This window comes from Haliotis rufescens, unplaced genomic scaffold (genome assembly GCF_023055435.1).
Source record: "Haliotis rufescens isolate VD_foot unplaced genomic scaffold, xgHalRufe1.0.p SCAF_10, whole genome shotgun sequence".
Taxonomy (NCBI): Eukaryota; Metazoa; Mollusca; class Gastropoda; order Lepetellida; family Haliotidae; genus Haliotis; species Haliotis rufescens.
In genome coordinates this window covers 18,243,282-18,268,863 of record NW_025963780.1, presented here as the reverse complement: position 1 = coordinate 18,268,863, position 25,582 = coordinate 18,243,282, and the positions used below count along the sequence as shown (strand labels likewise).

At 41.3% G+C, this 25,582-nt stretch overlaps 1 protein-coding gene across 1 annotated transcript; it reads left to right on the top strand.

Moving 5' to 3' along the window:
• Window positions 1–4: 4 nt before the first annotated feature.
• On the top strand, window positions 5–18,355 carry LOC124110726 (tRNA-dihydrouridine(47) synthase [NAD(P)(+)]-like). Its single transcript, XM_046470089.2, has 12 exons — window positions 5–143; window positions 1,570–1,934; window positions 2,570–3,281; window positions 4,394–4,435; window positions 8,667–8,819; window positions 9,942–10,058; window positions 10,677–10,853; window positions 12,097–12,193; window positions 13,310–13,388; window positions 14,167–14,355; window positions 15,752–15,880; window positions 17,047–18,355. Exons 2-12 carry the CDS (start codon window positions 1,591–1,593, stop codon window positions 17,117–17,119), a joined length of 2,112 nt encoding a protein of 703 aa, XP_046326045.2. The 5' UTR covers window positions 5–143; window positions 1,570–1,590; the 3' UTR covers window positions 17,120–18,355.
• Window positions 18,356–25,582: the final 7,227 nt, after the last annotated feature.

The window sequence follows — 25,582 nt, the reverse complement described above, 5'->3', positions numbered from 1 at the left end:
AAAATACTAAAATAAAGAAATGGGCCGAAAACAACAAGTGTCGTAACAAGGAAGCACGACACTTTTGGATAACAGCATGTTTCGAGAGTCTTTCATCACAGTACAGTACAGATTGTTACAAGGAGGGTTGTCAGAATTTTGAGGTAATGTCTGTAACTGTATAATTTAATCGCTAGTGATGCTTAGATTGTCGTGGAGTCATTTTCGATTCCTTTCAACACATGACAAGTACTGCGTCAGCACTGTCAGTGTCACACTCACAGTGTGCAAATTGAGCACGTTCATGATTTTGAAAATACAGGAGTTCAATATGACTGTCGTTGCTCTATTAAGCAAGACTGCAAGGTATCGGCTTCCGGTTGTTGCTCTCGCTTCGCTACTGATCTGCGTACTTTTTCGATCCTCAGGGTTCATTATCCTTAGTCCTTGTATCCTCTTTAAGACCATTAGTGTTAGGTACCACTTGATCACTGACCAGGTAGACAAGCACTTATTATTTGTGACAGCTCACTGGTAACGTGCTGGCGGGAGCAGTGCACTTTACCGGGCACACTTTTTCAGATCCAAATACTGCTGTGGGGGCTTGGACGTGCTTCCCACGTTCGACAGCTTGCTCTGCCATTGGACCACGAGTGCTATCACATGTAATCAGTTCTCATTTAACGGGTCATTAGCACCCCTTTAAGTAAACAATGAATTGTGCATGGGTGTGACGTCACGCTCAGGGCTCCCATTCATCTTTTCTTGTAGTCACACCCACCATTGATGAACCATTCCCTATGACCAAAAAAGGGCTATTGAATCATAAAGGCATGTCAATTTCCCTAAGACCGAAAAGGGGTCTTGGATCATAAAGGTGTGTCAGTTTACCTAAGAGTGAGACTGAAAAGGGGTCTTGGATCATAATGGCGTGTCAGTTTCCCTAAGAGTAAGACTGAAAAGGGGCCTTGGATCATAAAGGCGTGTCAGTTTACCTAAGAGTGAGACTGAAAAGGGGTCTTGGATCATAATGGCGTGTCAGTTTACCTAAGAGTAAGACTGAAAAGGGGTCTTGGATCATAATGGCGTGTCAGTTTACCTAAGAGTGAGACTGAAAAGGGGCCTTGGATCATAAAGGCGTGTCAGTTTCCCTAAGAGTAAGACTGAAAAGGGGTCTTGGATCATAAGGGCGTGTCAGGATCCCTAACAGTGAGACTGAAAAGGGGCCTTGGATCATAAAGGCGTGTCAGTTTCCCTAACAGTGAGACTGAAAAGGGGCCTTGGATCATAAAGGCGTGTCAGTTTCCCTAACAGTGAGACTGAAAAGGGGCCTTGGATCATAAAGGCGTGTCAGTTTCCCTAACAGTGAGACTGAAAAGGGGCCTTGGATCATAAAGGCGTGTCAGTTTCCCTAAGAGTGAGACTGAAAAGGGGTCTTGGATCATAAAGGTGTGTCAAGATCCCTTGATTACGTCATAAAGTGCATGGCAACATATTGTTTAGAGGCTCGAAAAGAGATGAGGCTTGAAAACAGGTTACCTGGGGATATATATATTATAACATCACTTGCATTTATCATGTTTATTTTAGAAATCCTGCACACCTGTAAGCATGGAAGAGACGAACTGCACTGACTCTGGTAACCCTGCTAGCACAGAGAAACTGGCAGACCCTGGTAACACAGAGAAACTGGCAGACCCTGGTAACACAGAGAAAGTCGCAGACACTGATAACACGGAAAGAAGGGGAGACCCTAGTAACCGTGGTAACAGTGAAAAATTAGCAGATCCTGGCAACACAAGTCAAGAACAAGTAACAAGCTCAAAGGTTGATGCGACAACCATGAAGAGGCCAATGGAGGATGAGGGTGGCATACATGACACTCATGTTCAACTCTCCAAGGAACAAATACAGATGAACTTCCGCAAGCCAAACATGGCCTGGATAAAGCCACAGTAAGGAATCTTTCATTGTTTTTAGTTGACCTGTACCAACAGTACAAGGTGTTCAGCAATGGCATCTGTGATTTAGTGAAGCCTGTGTCAAATACTTTTGAGTCTGCTAGCCCAAACCTGGCTCTAAGCATCATTTTCAGCAGATTTTTATGTTATCATATGGACTATTAATAGCTTAGCTTACGAGACCAAACACAATTTCACTTTCGCTTCAGACTAGTGGCTAAAGTCACAATACCATTATGTAAAACAGAAATGTAAATACAGAATTGTAGAATATCAACCTTACCCCGTTGTTCATGCCTTGGACCCCCAAAATGTAATACTGAGAGGACCCATGAAGATCCGGGCTAGAATTGGTTTTTAGCAACTCATGCTTGTCGAAAGAGGCGACTATGCTTGTAAGAGGCAACTAATGGGATCACTGGATTGTCTGGCCCAGGCTCGATTATTTACAAACTGCCGTCATATAGCTGGAAGATTGCTGAGTGAGGCGCTAAACAACAAACAACCAACCAAATAATACTGAGAGTCCCTGGACGTGAAAATAGATAGACGCAGGTAAATCCCTGCACTTTGTATGATTAAGTAATACTTTGTAGTTACCATTGTTAATGGAGATTGCTTCTTGTAAGGTACATCCTGCCAAGAGAAAGTCAGGCGGCTTCACACAAGGCATCCGAGCCGCCCCCCAAGAAGCAGAAGACAACTGGCCGCAACCGGAACCGACCTGTTGACCGAGGACCCCCAGCAGCAGAAAAAATCTGTCCCTCTATCATTAGGGAACGAGACTGTGTGTATGGGAGCTCATGCAAATTCTGCCACGATGTTGGCAAATTTATGGCTAATAAACCTCCTGACATTGGTGATAAGTGCTATGTGTTTGAGAAATATGGACGATGCTTACAAAGTGTAGCGTGTAGATACGGCAGTAAGCATATTGATTCAGACTTTAAGAACGTCACCAATAAGGAACTCTATGGTGAAATCTTGAAAAATCCATTGACTATAAACTTCCTTGAGAAAGATGTACAGAAGCTTCTTTGGAAGAAGAAGTATGATTTTAGCACGGCCAATGGAAATGTCAAGAAGGTTCAGGATTGGTATAATCACAGAAAGGCAGCCAATGAGCAGAGAAAAGTCATGGAGGAGAACGGTAAACCGTTAGACGCCAAGGTTCCCTCTGAAACATCAGAGAGTCCCAGAGTTGATGGTACTACCCCGGCAGCTGGGGTAGAGAGTAGGGCTGAGGCTGACCAGAGTGGTCCTCCACAAGCAGGTCAGGGACACTTAGGCTGTGTGACTGATGAAGATCTCATAAAACTTCGTCCAGTGGAGAAGAAAAAGGTTTGGACAAATTTTGAAAGTTTCATTTTTACATTGCTGGCATCTCTTAAGGAATTAACCATGACAACATGTATAATTGTCCAAATGATGATACAAACACAGATTTGCATGGTCTGTTAACTTGAGGCAGGGTTTTAGATCTAATCATTTTCTTGGATGCTGACTGGTTGTCATTAAAAATGTCCTGAGAATATTTTTCAAATATGGTAATGATTAAGTTGATAATGAAGAATGTTGATAAGATCATGAAAATGCCCGAATACCATTTGTCCCTTACAAAAGCTGTGTTTAGATAACCATTACCATTAACAAATATGTTTGTAACAAGAACCAACCAAAGAAGTTTGGCTGTTGCCATGGTTACAATGTATGACCTGTCCCCAATGTCTCAGAACAAACTGAAGGTTTTACTCAAATTTCGACCTGTGTTTGAGATTTGAACTCAGCTGAGTTTTTAACCAGTCTTGTCAAGTTTAATTAAATTTTAGTAAAAATTCAAACTGAAGTTTGTTTCAAAAGATATCAGCATGATCAGAGCCTGTCTAAGTTTGTGCCATGCTCATGCTTTCCATCACTGGTTTGCCTAGCACGCTCGCGTTAATTTCAAGATTTACAGTATATGATGATGGTCTGTAAAAAATCAAGTCCAGACAATCTAGTGATTAACATCATGAGCTTTGATTTATGCGATTGGGATACAATGACATGCATCAAGCAAGTCATCGAGACAGACCACACAATCCCATTAGTTGCCTCTTACGACAAGCATAGTTGTCTCTTACGGCAAGCATGTGTTGCTGACGACCTATTCTCTACCCGGATCCTCTGAGCTAAAGATGGATGTACATAAATGTGTACTGCTATGTAATCAGCTAAGCATGTTTGCAGTCCCACATGAAGATTCAGGTTAGAATTGGTCCTCAGCAACCCATGCTTGTTGTCAGAGGCGACTAGCGGGGTCGGGTGGTCAGGCTCGCTGACTTGGTCGATACATATTATTTTGTCCCAGTTGCGTAGACTGATACTCATGATGGCTTGATCTGGTTCAGACCCCATTATTTGCAGACGGCTGTCATTCACCTGGAACTTATTGATGTGTGTTATGTTGACAGTTAGACCTGCATGGCAAGCTGTACCTGGCTCCACTGACAACTGTAAGTACAAAATGCAGGCTGCTACTACTATTTATTCACCATTCCTCTTTATCCATATTCCCTGTTATAAGCAAGTCATGAAAATAAAAGTTCATGTAAACTTGTTAATGGCATATTTATATTGAGGTTTACCTAACTTAATGTACAAGTCAAGCCTTGGGTAATGTCAGACAACATTTTTAGTGGTTACCATGTTTTGGGGATCTAACGACCATAGCCAAAACCACATGAGAAATATAATGAATTTTTTTCAAATTATTAATCGCCTCTCACAGTTCCTCATTTTATGGATTAGAGATATTAAAAAATACCACTACAAAAATCATTTAAAATACAGGGATCTGTTAACATCATAACCATAACTATATTTTGTAGTTATTATTGTTCAAATGCATTGTAGCATGTTTTAGTATGCTGAGTGTCCTGCACTTTAAATAGTATTTGGATGTTTTCCCCATAACACCAACTTAACCAAACTGCATGCCAAAATAAAAATTAAATGATTAATATATTTCTATTTTGACTGGCCCAAGCTAATTGGTTAAGGCTGTACACCATTAAGTCTTAAAAGTGTATCTGTGGTCTTCTTTCTGTATCAGACCGCCTCCGTGGTCTAGTGGTAGAGCATCCGCCCGGAGAGTGGAAGATCCGGGGTTTGATCCCCGGCCGCGTCATACCAAAAGACGTTAAAAGATGGTACTTGTTGTTACCCTGTCTGGCACTCAGCATTAAGTGGCTAAAACAAGGACTGGTCGGCTCGGAGTCAGTATACTGTGTCTGAGTGGGGTATTCATGTTAAACTGCGGCATGGTATCTCAGTGAGCTAGCACTATAAGTCGGCATCAGTCCGGACTACAGTCCGTTTGACTCCAAATGAGAACGATGAATTGCAAAATAACTCGAAATCCAGAAAAGTGTATGAAACATCAATACGGTACTTGACCATGAATACCCTGTACCCAACAAAATCTGAATTTTGTTTATTTTAAGACCCATGACGGATCATGTAGTTTTGTATAGAAATGTGTACATGACACGTAGGGGGGACAAACCGTGGAAGGCACAGCGCAAGCACGGTCTGCACGTGCTACACAGTGACCGTGTTCATTCAATGGCAAGATGTGCTACTCAGCAGATGTTAAACAGTTGATGTTGAATGTGTATGATTTCTTTAGAAGTGAAGCAGAAAGAGCAAAGCCTTTTTATGCAATTAATAAATTCTTGAAACGAGCTTCAAAAGCTCTTGGTATGTCCCCTCAGAAACTTAAAAATGTTGTTAGTCGACGAGATACAAATAGTCAGGCCAAGCAGGTAGGGAACATGTCAAAACCACGCAAGGTTGATAAATTAGACAGTTTTCAGAGGGATCAAGTCAGACGTGCAATTGTTAAACTGCACTCAGAAAATAAGTACCTGTCCCTAAGAATTTTGAAGAAACACCTTGAAACTGACCATGATTTACGTGTTACAAAGTACAAACTATGGCAGCTGTTGCATACATTTGGTTACAAACACAAAAAGATAAGTGGAGAAAATAGGTCTGTGTTGTGTGAACGGTCTGACATTGTTCGTCTCCGAAATCATTACCTTCGTTACCATCAAGCAGAAACGTGAAGAAGGATATGAGCCCGTCTTCTTAGATGAGACATGGGTAAATGCGTCACACACAGCCAGCAGTCAGTGGGTACCCAGTGGTGACTGTAAGGAGTCTGGTAGAAAGTTACCAATGGGAAAGGGTGAAAGACTCATAGTTCTCCATGCTGGTTCTGCTAGTCCGGGTTTTCTCCCAGACTGTGACCTCGTCTTTAGAGCCAAGGCCAAAGACAACAGGGACTACCACACAGAAATGAACGGCAATGTATTTCTGGAGTGGGTGAAAGATAAATTAGTCCCTGCTTTGTCTACCAAGTCTCTCATTGTCATGGACAATGCACCGTATCATAGTGTGCAGGATCCAGAAAGCAAGACTCCAACCTCTAATAACCGTAAAGGAGACATGGTTACTTGGCTGCAAGGGAGGAACATTACCTTTCCTTCTCGAGCGACGAAACCACAGCTCTATGAAATCATCAAAACTATGAAACCTGACCCCGTGTATAAAGTTGACATTTACATCAAGGGTCTTACGCTGTCTTACACAACGTTCAAATTACGAGACGTTGAACAACTCGTAAAGGAATCCCTTGGTCGGGTAACAGTAGAAACATGGAGGCGTTGTGTGGCCACAGTCATTGACGACATAGAGCCACGTTATTGGTCACGAGATGGACTACGGCCAGCAACAGTCCAACCTATAATAGTGGCAGTCGGTTCAGGCACCAGCAGTTCCGACGATGAGATCTATGGCATGAGCGAGTCAGATTGCGACTGAAATTATCATGAGACGGCCCCTCTAACGCTCTGTCATTTCCCCTACCACAGAATGTGCAGTGCATGCGTGCTTGCGCTGTGCCTTCCACGATTTGTCCCCCCTACGTGTCATGTACACATTTCTATACAAAATTACATGATAGTTTCTTAAAGAACTTCATCCGTCATGGGTCTTAAAATAAACAAAATTCAGATTTTGTTGGGTACAGGGTATTCATGGTCAAGTACTGTATTGATGTTTCATACACTTTTCTGGATTTCGAGTTATTTTGCAATTCATCGTTCTCATTTGGCGTCAAACGGACTGTAGTACAAGCAGCCACACAAACACACACGTACATGCACGTCGCATAGTCTGTCTTACAGACCCTGATACAAATATATATCAAATACAGCCCATGCAAGTCTATAATGTTTGGCAAGTCTAGATCACTGCAGTATCAAATGAAGAGAGTCACTGGGCTCCTTTTTATTATATTTTTATTAAGATAACTGAACAACTGGTTTTTTTTATGTACGATATGTTCATTTCAGAGACTAGATTTTAGTCTAGCACGTCGCTATATAAGTACAATAATCTTGGACGTGACGTTAAACCCCATTTCACCTCACCTCACCTTCTTTCTGTATCATGCTGTATGGCAGAAGCTGTTGTGTAAGACAAGAAGCTGAGACAATGAGCTATGCATCGATGTGTCGGCCTCATATTCAGTGTGGAACATGATCCACTTGTCAACACATGAGGAGCTGGGTTAGAATAGGTCTTCAGCAAACCATGCTTGTCGTGAGAGGCGACTAACAGGAGCGGGTGGTGGGGCTTGGTGACTTGGTTGATGCATGTCATCGATCCCAATTGTGTAGATGAATGCTCATGATGTCAATCACTTGGTTGTCTGCTCCAGACTTGGTTATTTACAGACCACTTTCATATAGCTGGAATATTGCAGAGTGTGTAGACTAAAATCTAGTCTCTGAAATGAACATATCGTACATAAAAAAACCAGTTGTTCAGTTATCTTAATAAAAATATAATAAAAAGGAGCCCAGTGACTCTCTTCATTTTCAGAAATGATACTGCAGTGATCTAGACTTGCCAAACATTATAGACTTGCATGGGCTGTATTTGATATATATTTGTATCAGGGTTTGTAAGACAGACTACAGAGTGTGGTGTTAATCATGTTGAACAGTATACAAAGAAACAAACACACAGTGGGTAGTCAAATATGCTCATGGTACTCAAAGACCAATCCAAGGTCAGGAAGCCACTCCACAAAGCAATCCTTATGTTAAAGTGTGGGAGTTTTGATCATCTTAGAGCTAAGATTGCTTTTGGAATGGGGCCCTAGTCTTTTACTCTGATATGATACCTCTCTGTGTGAAGATGTGAGGACACCTCCATAGGACATCTTCAGGTGAACTTTCCAATCAGACAATCAGTACATGACAATGATGTATGTCCTATATTATACACCTCCATAGGAAATCTTCAGGTGAACTTTCCAAGCAGACAATCAGTACATGACAATGATGTATGTCCTATATTATACACCTCCATAGGACATCTTCAGGTGAACTTTCCAATCAGACAATCAGTACATGACAATGATGTATGTCCTATATTATACACCTCCATAGGACATCTTCAGGTGAACTTTCCAATCAGACAATCAGTACATGACAATGATGTATGTCCTATATTATACACCTCCATAGGACATCTTCAGGTGAACTTTCCAATCAGCCAATCAGTACATGACAATGATGTATGTCCTATATTATACACCTCCATAGGACATCTTCAGGTGAACTTTCCAATCAGCCAATCAGTACATGACGATGATGTATGTGTGTGCTCCAGGTGGGCAACCTGCCGTTCCGGCGTGTGTGCAAGGGTTTGGGTGCAGACGTCACCTGCAGTGAGATGGCCGTGGCCACCAAGCTGCTCCAAGCCAACCAGTCCGAGTGGGCGCTACTCAAACGACATCAGTCGGAAGACCTGTTTGGTGTCCAGGTCAGTATTGATGGCGGCACTTCTTGTTGAGGTCTGCTTGTATGTTGTGTTTTGTGTCAAACTGTCATGAATCGGGACGCCTTTATCGACATGTTTTAAAGTCAATTTATCATTAATATGAAGCAGTGCACCCAGGAGTCCTAGACTTAAAAATTCCTTTTTATGATATTTCATTAAGATTGATTAACAACTGTTTTCCTGTAAATATTTTCATTTCGGAGACTAGATGTTAGTCTAATTCTTTGCCTTAACAGACCCACTCAATCTCAATGCTTGTCAGGATGTGGTGGTTGCAGTGTAGGAATGTGTGACTTGGCTCTGACCTGGTGGCTAGGTCATGGCTTGTTTTGAGTCACTGCTTTTTCCTGATCCAGATTTGATAATTTACATGCAGCCTGCTAAAGCTGAAATCTCCCTCTCACAACTTAAGATGTCAAATGTATCATAAACCTAAAATAGTGATCAGTTTGCAGTTCATCACCACCTGATGTGCAGGCAGCTGATACACTTTGTGAAGGGATGCAGATCAGCATGATCAATGCTGAAAGCTAACATTCTGGGTTTCTAAGTTTGTCAGTACCATACCTGTGCTTGTGAGACCTGCATCACTTCTGGCTTTACTCCTACATTAAACTGACATGCTGTGAGATAACTGGAATAATGTTCAAAGCGGTGTTAAACCCAACTCACTCACTAAGAATTTGTATTGTTCTCAGGCACCGCCCGCATCATCATAAAGTTCGTCGCTCTTTTCGTTTTTATTTCCATTTAAAAAAAAATAATTTAAAAATCCTCAAATACTTCAAGTCCAAAGGTGGTCAAATACTGTATTCCAGTATTTTACTATCAAGGAATACATATATGTAGGGAAGCCCTTTCCCAGGTTGATTGTACACAATTGTTTATTGATTATACAACTGTTTATTGGTTACATACTAGTTGAACAACCAAAAAAAAAGAAAAAAAGACACCGCCCTCCCGCGCTATATTTTCAAAAAACATTGCCTGAGAACCAATTCTTTTATTTTTTTAAGCCTTAGTTTAGGATTATAATACACTTTTAAATAATTTTGAGGAGATGCCACATCTTAATGTGTCCAGCTTCCGCTGTTGGTGTTGTAGCTGTGTGGTTCCTACCCCGACACCATGACCCGCTGTGCCCAGCTGCTGACCGAGGTCACCACCATCGACTTCGTGGACATCAACTGTGGCTGCCCCATTGATATGGTTTATAAAAGAGTAAGGATCTGAATCTTGAATGACCATGGGAAGTGTTGAGGAAATTTTTCTCATAGTTATGCTCTTCACTATGACATGCTGTGTCCATGGTGAAAAATGTCTTTAATATTCTAGGGTGATCAATAACGATTTTAGTTTCACATGTTGTTTTTCACCTGTTTGGTTTTAGTGTTTCTTCATGTTGGTGGTGTTTGTCATGCTGTCAGAATGGAGGAGGGGTGGAGGGGTGGAGGAGGGGGTATGAGTAAGGTATGAGTCAGTGTTATCCAGTTGAGGAGATGTCAACTCTATGAGACCATATCCACAGCATTCCACCCAAAAGCCTTCCTAAAATGTCACATACACTATATGTAATCCATTATTAATAAATTTACTTTAACAAACAAGTCAACATTTTATCAGTGCCCCCCCCCCCCCCCCCACACACACACACACACACACACCATGACCACACACACACACACACACACACACGTATCTAACACTGGACTACAGACTCAATATCTCTGTCTCACTCACCATTGTACTTACTTACTCACTATCTTACTCTCTCTGTCTCACTCGCTTATCCCTCCGCCACCCAAAACAAAACTCACTCCTTCATTCGTTGTTGGGCAGGGGGAAGGTTCAGCGTTGATGTCCAAGCCCAATAAGCTGGAGCAGATTGTGAAGAGCATGACGACGGTGCTGGACGTGCCTCTCACATTGAAGATGAGGACTGGCATCTCGTCAGACAAGGACATCGCACACAACCTTATTCCCAGACTGCGGGACTGGGGTGTATCGGAAGTCACGGTCAGTAACTGTTCCCATTTAATAGTCTTTTAACAATACAGTAGTTACTAATGTTTTGAATAAAATTTTGATTGATCTGAATTGAATATGTATAAATCTGTTGTTAGCTGAAGACATTTTGTTTGATACCATACAGCATTGGACATGTTTTCTAAAAACAAATGGAGGTGACGTGCCATCTGATTATGCTGATTAGTTCTAGGATCAAACTTAAATGTTTATAGACATTTGTGAGTACCTGTAACCCTTCTTCCTGAGGCAAGGGAGTTAACTGACTGTAAAATTCCAGTTTCCACCCTAGCCAACCCTCAGTCGTAGCGCCAGCAGTGGCTATTAAAAGTTATGTCCCTTCTTTGTCCCTCCTATTGAATAATGAGATTGAACCTCTCATACCACTTGCATTTGCTTCAAACAGAATGTCAGCGCCCAGTCTTACCTCACATCAAATCACGGGCATCAAATCACCTGAGTACTTCAATTAAAAGCATGAAAGATTTGAAAAATATCTATTGACACCCATTGATGGTACACGCCCTGCAAATCCTTCAATTGACCCAAATCTGCATGGCAGGAACCATGTTGTTTTTGAACCTTCGGTTGATTTGTTACATGATTTTGATTGGACTATGCATTGAGTCGTTAGTCCAGCCAAGATATAACTCCATAATTCCAGCCTAGTTCGGCAAGGGTGGAAACTGGACTTTTACAGTCAGTTAACTCCCAGGCCTCTGGTAGATACCTGTAACCTGATATCTCAGTTCCAAATTGTTCATTATGTGTTATAAAGGGGGTATGTCTTTTAGTTTAGTTCATGTTTAAAGTAATAAACTTGCTGCAGATAGTGTGCTGTGTTTGCAAACAAAGAATTTGTTCTTTTTCACATATTGTTTACGTTTCTCTTGCTTTATGGTGTTCATGGACCCCATCAATGTATTATGACTCCAATATTTACATCCTGAAACCATAAACTGGAACTAAGACTTTAATTGAAGTTCCCAGCAGCATTTTATTGTGACAGTTGTTCAAAGAATACAACAGCTGTTTATTTTCAAACATTGAAAGTGACTGAAAAAGAAGAAGAATTATTGTTATTGAAACACTCATAAAATATCCCCAAGCACCCCACTTAACACTTCAAAATGAAATGCTGTTGTTCATGATAAATGTTTTTGAAAATAAAACAACCAATGTGCGTCGTTATGTTGGCTGGTATTTAGTGATAACAACTCTGGTCCTTGTCTAGCTCCACGGCCGGTCACGGGAACAGCGCTACACACGTCTCGCAGACTGGGACTACATCGACCGATGTGCTCAGCTGGCGGCACCTATGCCTGTGTTTGGTGAGTAGGGAGTGATGATGTTCTACCTGCAACAGCTGTTACAGCTGTGTCATGGTGACCTGTACATAAACCAGTGGTGGATAACATGAGAAACAACTCCACTCTGAGCAGGATGACTCGGCCCAATCTCATTAAAATCAGATCTTATTTCTTGCTACCGCTAAACAAAGGTCTGAAGACATCCCATTATGGGTCATGTTAGACTTTCGTGAACTTTGACGGACAAATTGAATGACTGACAAGAAGTCGGCATTACCCAATCAGAAGACACCTGTCTTGTACTTTATGGCACTAGTTTCAAATTCTTGATTAATTACTTGAAAACTAAACAAAAGAACATTCTGGAATGGCTAATAGATGACGTAGATTGTATGGATTCATTCATAAAGCCGCCCTTAACTGTCTTTCCGAATACCACATGTTAAATTTTTCGAAGATGCATGATTAAAAAACATCCCATCTGTCACTTTCCTGATCTGGTAAGCAACGCTGTGATTGGTCAGATGAAAGGTTGTACTGACTTGACCCATAAGGGGATGTCCTCAGATCTTTTTGAGCGAGAACTAAGATCTGATTTTAGTGAGATTGCAACCAGCCTGATCACACATTGAAACCATGTGATTCTCTTATTCCACCCACATGCCAGTTATAGGGCAATATTTGGCCCAGGTGTCCCCGACAGGCAATAAACTTTATTATACCTGACAGGAAAGTCTCTCAATCACATCTTGTACATGTAGGGATCTAGGTGGACAGCCGATGGCTGGGGGTTTGATCCCTGGATGCGTCTATTATAGAAATGCTACAAAATACCATCCTCAGTGTCATACACTTAGCCATGGCCAGTGTGCATGTCTGTGTGCATGTTTGTTGTTTTGTTGTTTAATGCTGCACTCAGCAATATTCCACCTGTGTGATGGTGGCCTGTTAATAATCAAGACTGGACCAGTGATTGACATCATGAGCATCAATCCACACAATGTGGAATATGAGGTTATCAGATCACAGAGTCTGACCACCCGATCTATTAGCCGCATCTAGCTATGAGCATCAGTTGCTGGGGACCAGAATACCCCTGGGGCGTATATATTACTGAAATGGTTGTCTGTGTTGTAGGGAATGGAGATGTCCTGTCCTATGAAGAGTACTACCAGCACTTGGATACCACAGCTGTAGGGGGAATCATGTTAGCCAGGTGAGAGGAGTGAGTGAGTGAGTGAGTGAGTTTGGTTTAATGCCACTTTACGTTGTAAGTCGGTTTGAGGTGGGATGAAAACCTGGTGATACACATTTTAGACATTTACCAGTTTGGTGAAACACACAAAAACACAATCAGGGCAAATGTCAGTTTTGAACCCATGATCATAGGTTTCTGGCACGCCTAAGGGACACAACTCTGCACAGCAAAATGTGCAAAACTGAGACGCCCATGCCTCCTTACAAAATAGCACATGCTCTATGTTCTGTGAAAAATCACTGGAAGCTTGAGATGTAACCCTCACCATGATGACTGTTTCTACTCAAAGCGTGAGCTTCACTGGTTCTAAACAGCATGTGACTGTTCTCATATCAATGTTAGTGCTAAAAATTGTTTAACATTCCTGAATAACAATTATTCGTTTTTCATACTGCCAACCTGATTTCACAAAACCCCTGCAAACACTGAAGAGTCTATCTTTATTTCATGGGTTTTTTTTTACCACTGACCCAACAAGCCTATGTTTTTTCGATAAACCAACTGATAAAAATGGAGGGCCTTGTCTGATATTGTGGGATTTTACAATGGCGTGTGATTTTCCATCGATTTCATATGAAGAGTCAATTTACATTTGCCCTGAGATGATAAAACTGAAAATGTTTTAACTCCTGAACTGCTTGTTTTAACGTGATAAAATCAGTCTCACAATACTTTTTATGTCAAACGAACATGACAGTTTCATGAAATAACTTGATCCCGTGCTTGTCATTGGCAGAGGAGCTTTGATCAAGCCGTGGATCTTCACCGAGATCAAGGAACGGCGTCACTGGGACATTGCAGCGACAGAGAGGCTGGATATTCTCAAGGATTTTGTCAACTTTGGCTTGGAGCACTGGGGGTCTGACCAGCAAGGTGTTGAGACTGTCAGAAAGTTTCTCTTGGAACAACTGTCTTTCTCATACAGGTACAGCTCACACACGAACATGGCCTTACCTTTATGTTATTGCAGGTCATCCATTCATATCGTCCACAGGTTTCATATTGTTAGCACATCAGCACTGAACGCATGGCACGTTGTCTATCTTTGAAGTATTGAACTTGCAATTACTTTGGCAATAACATACTTGCTGTCAGTTTGGTTGTATTTTGTTTGTTGTTTAATGCCACAGTCAGCAATATTCCAGCAATATGACGGCAGTCTGTAAATAATCCAGTGATTGACATCATGAACATCAATCCACGCAATTGGGATCAATGACATGCATCAACCAAGTCAGTGAGCCTGACCCCCCCCCCAAATCCTGTTAGTTGCCTCTTACAACAAACATAGTTGCTTTTTACTTTGGTTATAACATAGTTGCTACAGTAGTGGCACACGCAGGTGTATATACTTGGTATACTTGGTATACTTGGTATCCTTTGGCAAGTGACTTTGCTCGAAATGTGCCTCTGTTCACCCAGTAGTAAAAGGGTACCAGGTAGGAAGAGATGGCAGATTGGCTGTTAACCTTCTAGCACCTCACAGGCAGCTTGAGTTGAATACTCCCTAGGGAGCTGAGAATGATTGTTGGGTGCATGCTGATCCATTGACAAGGTAATAGTTAAGTGCACTTTGAGAAAACCCTATTGGGGATGGAAAACAGCGCCTTACAAATGCACTTCCTTGTTATTATTTGATTGGCTGACTCTGCTGGTTCTACCTGACTCACTCATTGGTTCTCTTGTTCATCAATAAACGTAGACCAGGATGGAAGTAATTAACTGCAACAAAATGTGTACATGGTGCATGTGCATGTTCACGTAAGGTGTTGGTCTAGATAGATCATGATAGATCAAGATAGATCAAGATAGATGTCAATACAGTTTGTGCTGTAAGAGGCAACTACCGGGAATGCTTGTCATCAGACTTGCTGACCCAGGCCTGTCATCGTATCCCAACTGCGTAGATCCATGCTCATGATGTCAATCACTGGATTATCTGGTCTTTTATTTATTGATCACCATATAGCTCGAATATTGCTGAGTGTGTCGTTAAACAATAAACAAACAATACAGTTTGTTTAGGATCTTATTATTTGTCTGCTTTGTTGTCAACTTACAAAGCTGTGTTATACTCACTCACTCACTAATAAAATATCCCAAAATGGAATCATACATACCTTAATTGTGTTAATGACATGTAGACATATAGTTAAAATAGGTGAATACTGAACTTTTATACTTTGTGTGGATCTGGATCATATAGATAAGCAGGTTTTAGGAAATTTAAGTAGGTAGGAAAATTTTAGCTTTCTTGGAAACAATGTTTAACTCAATACTACATTGGTTATGACACATGTGGTATTATTTGTTGGTTGTAGATACATCCCAGTGGGCCTCCTTGAGCGACTTCCACAGAGGGTGAATGAACGCCCACCTTGCTACAAAGGTCGTAATGACCTAGAAACTCTTTTATCCAGCCCAGACTGTTCTGATTGGATCAAGATAAGGTGAGTCGAGTTATGTAACCATAGTAACAGTGAACTAGTCGTCACTGAAACAACTCCTCAAGGCTGTATTCTCCAGGCGTCTTTTAAGGCATTCAAACTTGACATGCTTGATAGGTAAATACAACATGGAGACCCAGGCTTGATCGACAGAACATTATTTCTTAATTCAACCGCTATATTGCATGAGAGGCTATTCATTTGGATTGAGTGGTCAGGCTTGACAGATTATGACGCTGATCATAATATTAACCACTGGTTTGTCTAGCCTAGACTCAATTATCAACATGCTGCTGTGATATTGCTGGAATATTGCTGACTGGCAATTTCAAAACAATGAAATACATATCATATTATTTTTGTACAGGGTTAAGAACATGATATAGCTTTTTTTTGTGACTAGGTAGTTGGTAAGTGGGTAAGGTAGGTTTGTCAAAACAGCAGACTGATGAGAACAGGATGGTTGACAATGTGGGTGTGGCCTGGCTCATTGTGTGTTATTGTGTCCCAATGGCATAGGTTGTCTGTTCTAGGCTTGATTATTACAGGTCGTTATGAAGCTGGAATGTTATCATCTTCCCGAGGCAAGAGAGTTAACTGACTATAAAAGTCCAGTTTCCACCCTTGCCGAACTAGGCTGGTATTATGGAGTTACATTTTGGCTGGACTAACGAGTCTATGCATAGTCCAATCACAATCGCGTAACAAAATCGAAATCCATTTCGTAAAATGCCATGCAGATTTCGGTCGATTGCAAGTTTTGCAAAGCATGTGCACCGCCAAATCATTCTCAGCAGATATGTTCCAAATATTTCCATGTTTTTAATGAAGGTACTCGCGTGATTTGATGCGCTCAGCGATGTAAGACACATTTTATCACAATATAGATCTTCATTATCGATCAGATCGTCTTGACTGGGCGTTGCTATTTGTTTGCAAATGCAAGTGATACGAGAGGTGGAATCTGATTGGTCCATAGGAGAGGCATAGAAGGGACATAACTGGTGGCGCTACGATCGAACCCAGGTATTAGAGCCTAGTTTGGCAAACTGTACTTTTAAAGTCAGTTAACTCTCTAGCCTCGGGAAGATGGAATATTATATATGCAGCGTAAAACAACATTCATGCATTCATTCATTTTGTAAAGTGGTTGTCTTTCTGACTTGCAGTGAGATGCTCTTGGGTCCAACACCAGCTCAGTTCAGCTTTCTGCCGAAGCACAGAGCCAACTCCTACCAGTGATGGAGGACTACTCACTGATCAGAGCTGCACGTGAAGGATGTGATGCTGAATCAGGTGGACTGGATTACAGGCAGCAGTAACTCAAGTCCAGCTTGAGGCTTTGTGTGCCCCAACTCATCAGCTGGGGAATGTCAGTAGCTTACCAGGCCAATTGAGCTGAAGATGGAATAGCTGTTCCTGAAATACTAAGTAGCATCCTGTATGTGCAAACATGTAGAGAATATGTGAGCCTCACAAGACAAGATAAATCTTTTACAGAATATTTGAGCCTTGCCGGACAAGATGGATTTGGTAGACAATATGCAAGCTTCTCCAAGAGATAAGTAGAGAATATGTGAGACTGCAAGTAAGCCTCTCCAGACATGAGCTAAGTACAGAATATGTCAGCCTCTCAAGGCATAAGATAAATATCTAATATGTGAGACTCTCCAGGCATAGGTTGAGTAGAAAATATATGAGCCTCTCTAGGCATAAGATAAATAGCTAATATGTGAGACTCTCCAGGCATAGGTTGAGTAGAAAATATATGAGCCTCTCTAGGCATAAAATAAATAGCTAATATGTGAGACTCTTCAGGCATAAGATAAGAAGAGAATATGTCAGCCTCTTCAGGCAAAAGAAAAGAAGAGAATATGTGAGCCTCTTCAGGCAAAAGAAAAGTAGAGAATATAACCTCTTCAGGCATAAGATAAGAAGAGAATATGTCAGCCTCTTCAGGCAAAAGAAAAGAAGAGAATATGTGAGCCTCTTCAGGCAAAAGAAAAGAAGAGAATATGTGAGCCTCTTCAGGCAAAAGAAAAGTAGAGAATACAGCAGCATCTTCAGGCATTAGATAAGAAGAGAATATATCAGCCTCTTCAGGCAAAAGAAAAGTAGACAATATCATGAATATAGCAGCCTCTTCAGCCATAAGATAAGAAGTAGAATATATGGGCCTCTCCAGGATAAACTAGGTGGAAAATATGTGAGTATATATATGAACTAAGTACAGTTATGGAAGCCTCACATGGTTACATGACTCCAAACTTAACATAGAACATCATTGGAGAAGAAGCAGAAAGTCTCATTGAACAAAGCAATATGGTATAGCGGTAGTTCAGGTTCAGAATGGCTCATTGATTATCAGACAAACAAGTGACTCGGCACACCAGCGTCACTGGTTATGTTATCATGTAGTGTTTTGCCACCACGGATATAAATACTTAGTGAATAATTAAATATATCCTGTTTTCTGAATCATAGTTGTTGTTTTTGCCTTATAGGAAGAAGCAGCAACACTGGCAAGGGTGACTAAACTCAAAGCGATCTAAGCACTGATGGTCATAGTTATGATCTCCTTACATGTGAATACACTGCATATTTAGCTCACTTGGCAAGATAGCCTCTGGAAATAGCTTCTATGAAACCACTGGACCAATGGATCCGATGGTATCAGTGGCATAAATGACCTCAGTGACGACAGTGGCATTAAATCAAGGGGCTTGATCCTGATTCTCACTTAGCCACCATGGTTTTCAGTCTCTTCTTGGAACCGCTGAATGTGTGAACTTGAAACCAACAAGAAGATGTCCAGCACCATGATTGGACCAGGAATTGTTTGTGTTGTTTACATTAAATTTAAAACAACTTACAAAAACAAATAATAATGAATATTCTTCGGGGTAAAACAAGGTCTAGGTAACTCAAACATTGATTTGAAGTGCAACACATTTGGTTTCAGATTTGTATTCATACCAGTAAATTATCAATTTTTAAGAATGAACACTTTCTTCAAGAGACTTTTTCAGAGAGGTAAACTTAAAGGGGTGTTAATTACTCTTGGAATTCCTGGTTAGAACAGGTCCCCAGCAATCTCTGCTGGTCCTAAGAGGCTACCAGACAAGTATTGAGACCTGGTGGCTTGGTTGAAAGCAGCCTTTGTATGCAGTAAGTCGTTGCTCACAAAATCGATCGCGGGATTGTCTGGTCTAGACTCGATTATTTACTGACCACTGTCATATAGCTGGACTGTTGCTTTGTGCCACGTTTCACAACAAACACATTTTTGGGTTTTCATTATATTAGAATCTAAATACCAACACGTCCCAGTGATTCACGACTGATTCTACTCTTCGTAAAATCACTGTAGGAGATGTTTTAGAGCAAAAATACCACAAGATCAACTTTCATCAATTCCTGGAATGGTTAATAAAATGTACATTACCCAGTAATTCATTAGAACTATTACCGTGTGCCTGATGCCGACCCGTATTTACAAGCTGCCAAGTTTGACCAACCGAGCCTGACCACCCACTCCTGACCAATGGTCGGTTCTTACGACCGGGCTTATGTTCTGACTGGGCATAGGTTCTGAAGAGGTTCTGACAGGGTTATCACAACCATGCTTTTGATCCCATGACGGCGTCATAGCAAAAGACTTAACAGATAATGCTTGCGGTTTCCTTTCCCGGCCCTCGGCATGAAGGGGATAAAACAAAGCCTGGAGTCGGTATACTGTGTCTGAGTGGGGTGTCCATGTTAAACTGCGTGTACAAGGGCGTGCAAATCGCCCTCACTCCCCGCCCACACACTTTAAACCCCATTTAACCTCACCTCACAAATTAGATGTGAAAATGTGAGTCAGCTTGGCTTTCTCAACATAACTCGAAAAGTATTCCAATATGTCCACAACAGTCAACCAGTACAGGTGTTGAAACTATATTGTTTTCTATACCACCAAATTGTAAAAGAATATTCTTTTGGTTGCCTTCAGAAAGTCTTTGTTTGGTTTCCGCAACAGAATATTTCAAGGTATTGCCATTCCCACCACAATCAACCAGGCGGTCTGTCGCTACATGATCAGTTATGCTTTGTATTTTCATAGAGACAGACCGCCTCCGTGGTCTAATGGTAGAGCGTCCGCCCGGAGAGCGGAAGGTCCGGGGTTCGATCCCCAGCCGCGTCATACCAAAAGACGTTGAAAGATGGTACTTGTTGTTACCCTGTCTGGCGCTCGGCATTAAGGGGCTAAAACAAGGACTGGTCGGCTCAGAGTCAGTATACTGTGTCTGAGTGGGGTATTCATGTTAAACTGCGGCATGGTATCTCAGTGCGCTAGCACTATAAATCGGCATCAGTCCGGACTAGTACAAGCAGCCACACACACACACACACATACACGTGCACGCACGTCGCTATATAAGTGCAATGATCTTGGACGCGACGTTAAAATCCCATTTCGCCTCATCTTATAGTGACATGTTTGTCTTGGCACCGTTGTATGTTGATTTTCATCTACATTTTTAAAAACTAAATACTGTTTCAGCGCCAGATCCGCCAAAACAGATTCCATTGGACGCAACAGGCCTTTTTCGTTTTGCACCACAGACCGGACAGATTTATGTCTCGGCCCAAATATACACAGACATTGAAAATTTGAAGTGATATTGTTCCAGTAGCTAAAAGTCTGATTGTTGAATTGTTGCAAACAGTTTACTTAACATATTGTAACAAACAAACAAAATTGAAAATAAAATATATAGACACGTATTGTTATGAACTTTCATATACATGCATGTTTTCACTGATTGTACTTATACTTTCATAACTGTCTAAATGGTTGCGTTCCGTGCTGTGTATACGTTATAGTTAATTATTATTATTCATCATCATTATTACTAATAATATTACCGTCGTCGTCGTAGTAGTAGTAGTGGTATTGTTTTTTTTATGAAGGCGCAAAGCGCAAATACTGTCCTGAATCTTTAAAATAGATCTTCCTTCATGTTTGGTGTTGGGTGCTTGTGGTGTTATGTTGCATCTTGGTATCTTAGTGGCACACACGCATGCACGCACGCACACACACACACACACACACACACACACACACACACACACACACACACACACACACACACACACACACACACCCACGTGTGCAATATTCTTGACCGCCACTTTAAATCCCATTTCATCCCACCTCTCCTCACTATCGATGGTGCAGCGAGGCATCGACGTTAACTATTGATATTATGTCTTGTCATTGGCCAGTTGTGATCAATAATTCGGTCTATCGTTAGCCCCCTAAGGGCAAGTAGTTTGAATAATCCGATAACCCACGATAGAATTAGGTCAACGATAATTATTTAACCGTAACCAATCGCCCTTGATTAAATTAGGATGATACCAAATGTTTGTGCTAAAAAGACTCCATACTGTTCTTTTAAGTACAGTCAGCTCTTCTTGAAATATCGCCCCCCCCCCCCCCCCCCCCTACTACTACTTGAAGGAAATCACATTTACAAACCAAACACCGGTATATTAATTGGACAGTTGATATTGCGATAATGAAATATTTTACAAACAAGTGTCAAACACTCATGAGCAAGTTGTACATTTCTGCCCAGGTGTTCAATGGTAATGTCACGTGATTCCGTGTGTGCAGTATCAGCCAATCAGAGCTCATTTCCGTTGCACGAGATTTGAACGGCGCTTGTTTCAGACGACACTTTATGAGAGGAAAGGTAACGAAAGGTAAAATTATAATCCGAGAAAAATATTTGTAACTATAATGTACAGAAATGCGAAAGAAGTTCAGTGCATCTTTTGGGACAGTGAAATGTCTTTTTTACCTTAATTTGCCCCATGCACGGAATTCGTAGTTCTTTGACGTTGTCAACTACAGTTGCTGCAACTCATCAATCGAGAGAGGTAGGTCCACACAATCTCATACTTATATCGTTTTTATATATGTGCGTAGTGATTATTATGCTGGGGAAAATATTTGTATTTGTGGCTAGTTTTTGGGAAAAGAAAATTATCAAATATTTAAGACAGAAGTGTCTCTCGACTCTCGTATTATTGACACAGATCGGGTGGCCATATTTTAACATGGCTGCCGATGTGATCTGCATGTAAATAAGCGTGAAATTCAAAATGAGATTGAGCCATAAATGCAGTGTTTCTTACCTTAATCCTCAACATTTTCAATTTCCCAGATATATCGAATGTTTCGTCTCAGTTCAACTGCATTTCTTCGCTGTCTCTGAAGATTGGTTTTCAATAGAAATGAACACTTTTCAAAGCATTTAATACACAGGAACTCGATGATAGCGTGTATAACATAATATATTTGTAAAGAAAAAAATCACACCCCTCTATATACATAGAGTCTATATGTATATAGAGGGATGTGATTGTTTTCTCTATACGATTATATTATGTTATACACGCTATCATCGAGTTCCTGTGATTTAATATTGGCATTCAGGGGAACGTGCAGGTCACAACATAACCTGTATGCTGTTCTGTGGTTTGTAGCTTGTAATCCTGAAATATCCAGACCTATTGAAGGGTTCCGTTATCATCTTGGTCACTGTATATGTGGCCCGTGAAGATCCGGGGTAGAATAGGTCTTCAGCAACCCATGCTTGCCGTAAAAGGCGACTATGCTTTTAGTAAGAGGCGACTAACGGGATCGGGTGGTCAGGCTCGCTGACTTGGTTGATGCATCTCATCGATCCCAATTGCGTGGATCGATGCTCATGTTGTCAATCACTGGATTGACTGGTTCAGACTCGATTGTTTACAGACCGCCGTCATATAGCTGGAATATTGCTGAGTGCGGCGTTAAACAACAAACAAACAAACAAACACTGTATATTTCTTTCCCGGGAAAGTTTCCACACCATGCCAGGTAATACAACTCGTATCTGAAATTTATTTTCATAAGACCGTCTCCGTGGTCTAGTGGTAGAGCGTCCATCTAGGGGCTTCGATCCCCGCCCGGTGTGTGATTCGTCCGACTTAAACAAGAGGAATGTGATCAGTACATATGGCGGTTTGGGGGGGGGGGGGGGGGGTCATGCTGGTCAGATTGTTCGGCGTATCAAGGAGAGTATAACTAAGAATGACCTGTTACGTATAGTTTCAACACCATTAACACCTGTACACAGCTTCATTCTATCAGGTGGTATATATATCATGATCATGTGTCATGAATCACTATCCAATAGTGATGGTGTTCGCGAAACAGTGAGTGTATCCTGACCTACCCGTTGCACCCGTCACAAACACTTGCAAAGGCAAGTCAATAGTTCATCTAAAAATACGACGGGAACATATGGTACGAGGTATAATAGGGAATTGCATAATTATTTTCCCCTTATGCGTCAAATTTGGAAATGAGCCTATTGAAAGCTTTACTGAGGCCTTGACCTTATCAAACAACTTGTGATCATGAATCTTTCAAAGAAAGAGCATGCTCGATTGTACCTGAAATGCGGTGAAATGTAGACACCAAAGGCTGGAGCTGCTGTAATATTGCTCGATGTAAAGGGAAAGATAACAATCTTTATCGCCTTCACAACAGGCAGAGTTTCTATTTCTAATATAGTCCTATCACATACATAAATCTTTATTGCTGCTATCGCCTTCAATGCAGACTGCTCTCTTCAATGCACCAATTGCCATAATCGTACATGACTTCCATCGATTGTGATCGCAATATTCATATTTGGCAGTCTTCAATGATTGTACAGGATCTGATTTGAAAAGCAACCTTCAATATGCAGTTGCAAGTATTGTATGAGACGATCTCCATTACTGTCATCACAACCATGATGGGCACTAACCTTCATTTGAATAATGCCCCAATTGTCGGTGTGCAGTGTTGCTTCCCACATTGCCAAAATCCGATGATATCCCTGTTTATATTTATTGCTGAGTCAGCGTCATTACCTTGCTCGTAGGATTCATTAAAGGGGTAAATGTCCATTTCCTTATAACAGACACATCTTTATTAATTGCTGTAATCACCTTCATCATAATTATACAGAATAATGCAGAATCTTTCTTATCACAGACGGAAATCTTCAATGCAGCAATTACCATCATCGTATATGATGAGTTACTTCATTGATGTGATCACAATCGCCAGTCTTCACTGCCAGATCTTAAGACGTCATCTTTATCGACAGCAATCTCCAAAGCAGCAATAACCATTACTGTATATGACAATTTCCATTGCTTTGATCATAACCATCACAGGCATGACCGCCATGGCTATTATACCCTCCATTATAGACAGCAAACTTCAGAGCTGTAATCACATTTACCAAGGACAGCAATGATCATTGCAATAGTTGCCATCATTGAAGGCTGAATTATCAGAGATTCCTTAGGTACATTCAGGCCAACGGTGTTGAAATAAGGTACTTATCTCCACACATAATGTTCACATCGACGTCTAAATTCTGAGAACTAGGTCTATGTGATCAGTAGATATATTGTGTATTTCGCTGGTCAGAATGCTCCAAGTAGCAGGGATCGAGAGTATAACTAGACTGGTTCCCGTTCGTTCCTGCGACAGACTAGAAAGCGGAACAAGTGCAGCGACACCAAGCGGAGGATCCGGGAACCAGACTAGAGTATAACGTTCTGTGGCGAAGTATAAAGAACGGTCTGTAGGTGATGACCATATACACGAAAACCCTAGTTACCATAGAAAGCCAGGTATAGTGATAGCTAAAGGTCGTGGGGGTTATTGCGTCTTCTTTTGTTAATGGGGTACGGGTGACCCAGTCGTCTAAAGTGCCTGCAGTTGCTGTGCAGAGTTACGCCTCTTAGGCGAGCCAGAAACATCATCGTGAGTTCGATGCCCAGTTCCCATTAATTATGTTCCCAGTTTTGTCGGAACCACGCCCGTGCTCGTGGGTTTCACGAAAGCCGTAAACGTTTGAAACCTGCATAGGCGTATAACCAAAAACTCTACTCACTCACATGTTCCTCATCAATTACAGCAAACGTTATTGCTGTGTTCAACTTCGTAATAGAATCAAAGCTTTTATTTCTGAAATGTTCCTTTACGGAGACAACAATTTATATTGCTTTTGAATGCAGTGTGTTTGATTTACTTCGTTGCTGTGATCACAATATTCATAGTTGTCAGTCTTCACTGTAGCTGTATGTACCCTTATGACAGCAATCTTCAAAGCGGTAATTGTGAAAAAGTTTTAATGTGAAGTTCCCACGATGTACGGCTTTTCCTAAGGGACACGAAGTCGGTCACAAGACCGCGAAAGTGACAGTCATGAATGTATGAACGACACAATTTGACGTTTTTCACGAGACTGTATTCTTGAAATTACCAAATACTGACAGATTCCTGGAAACTCCTGGGAATTCCTTTGCACGAATAAGAGAGCTTGACTGCGTAATCGTTCGCGAATATCCTTGCTACGATCCGTCTTTGTGAACATGCACATCTAAACTATCATGGTATCGACTCGATCCGTGGCTAGACTACAGTGACAGTCAACATTAAACTGTGAATTTACCTTGGTATCTTTACGGCACATCTTTTCAGTCACCTTTCAATGATCGGCCAATTGATCAATGATGACCAACACATGTACCCGCCACAGATTCATTCACAACTTCCAAAATCTCCCCCGTCACGTTTATCGTGTCGGCCATTTTGACGTC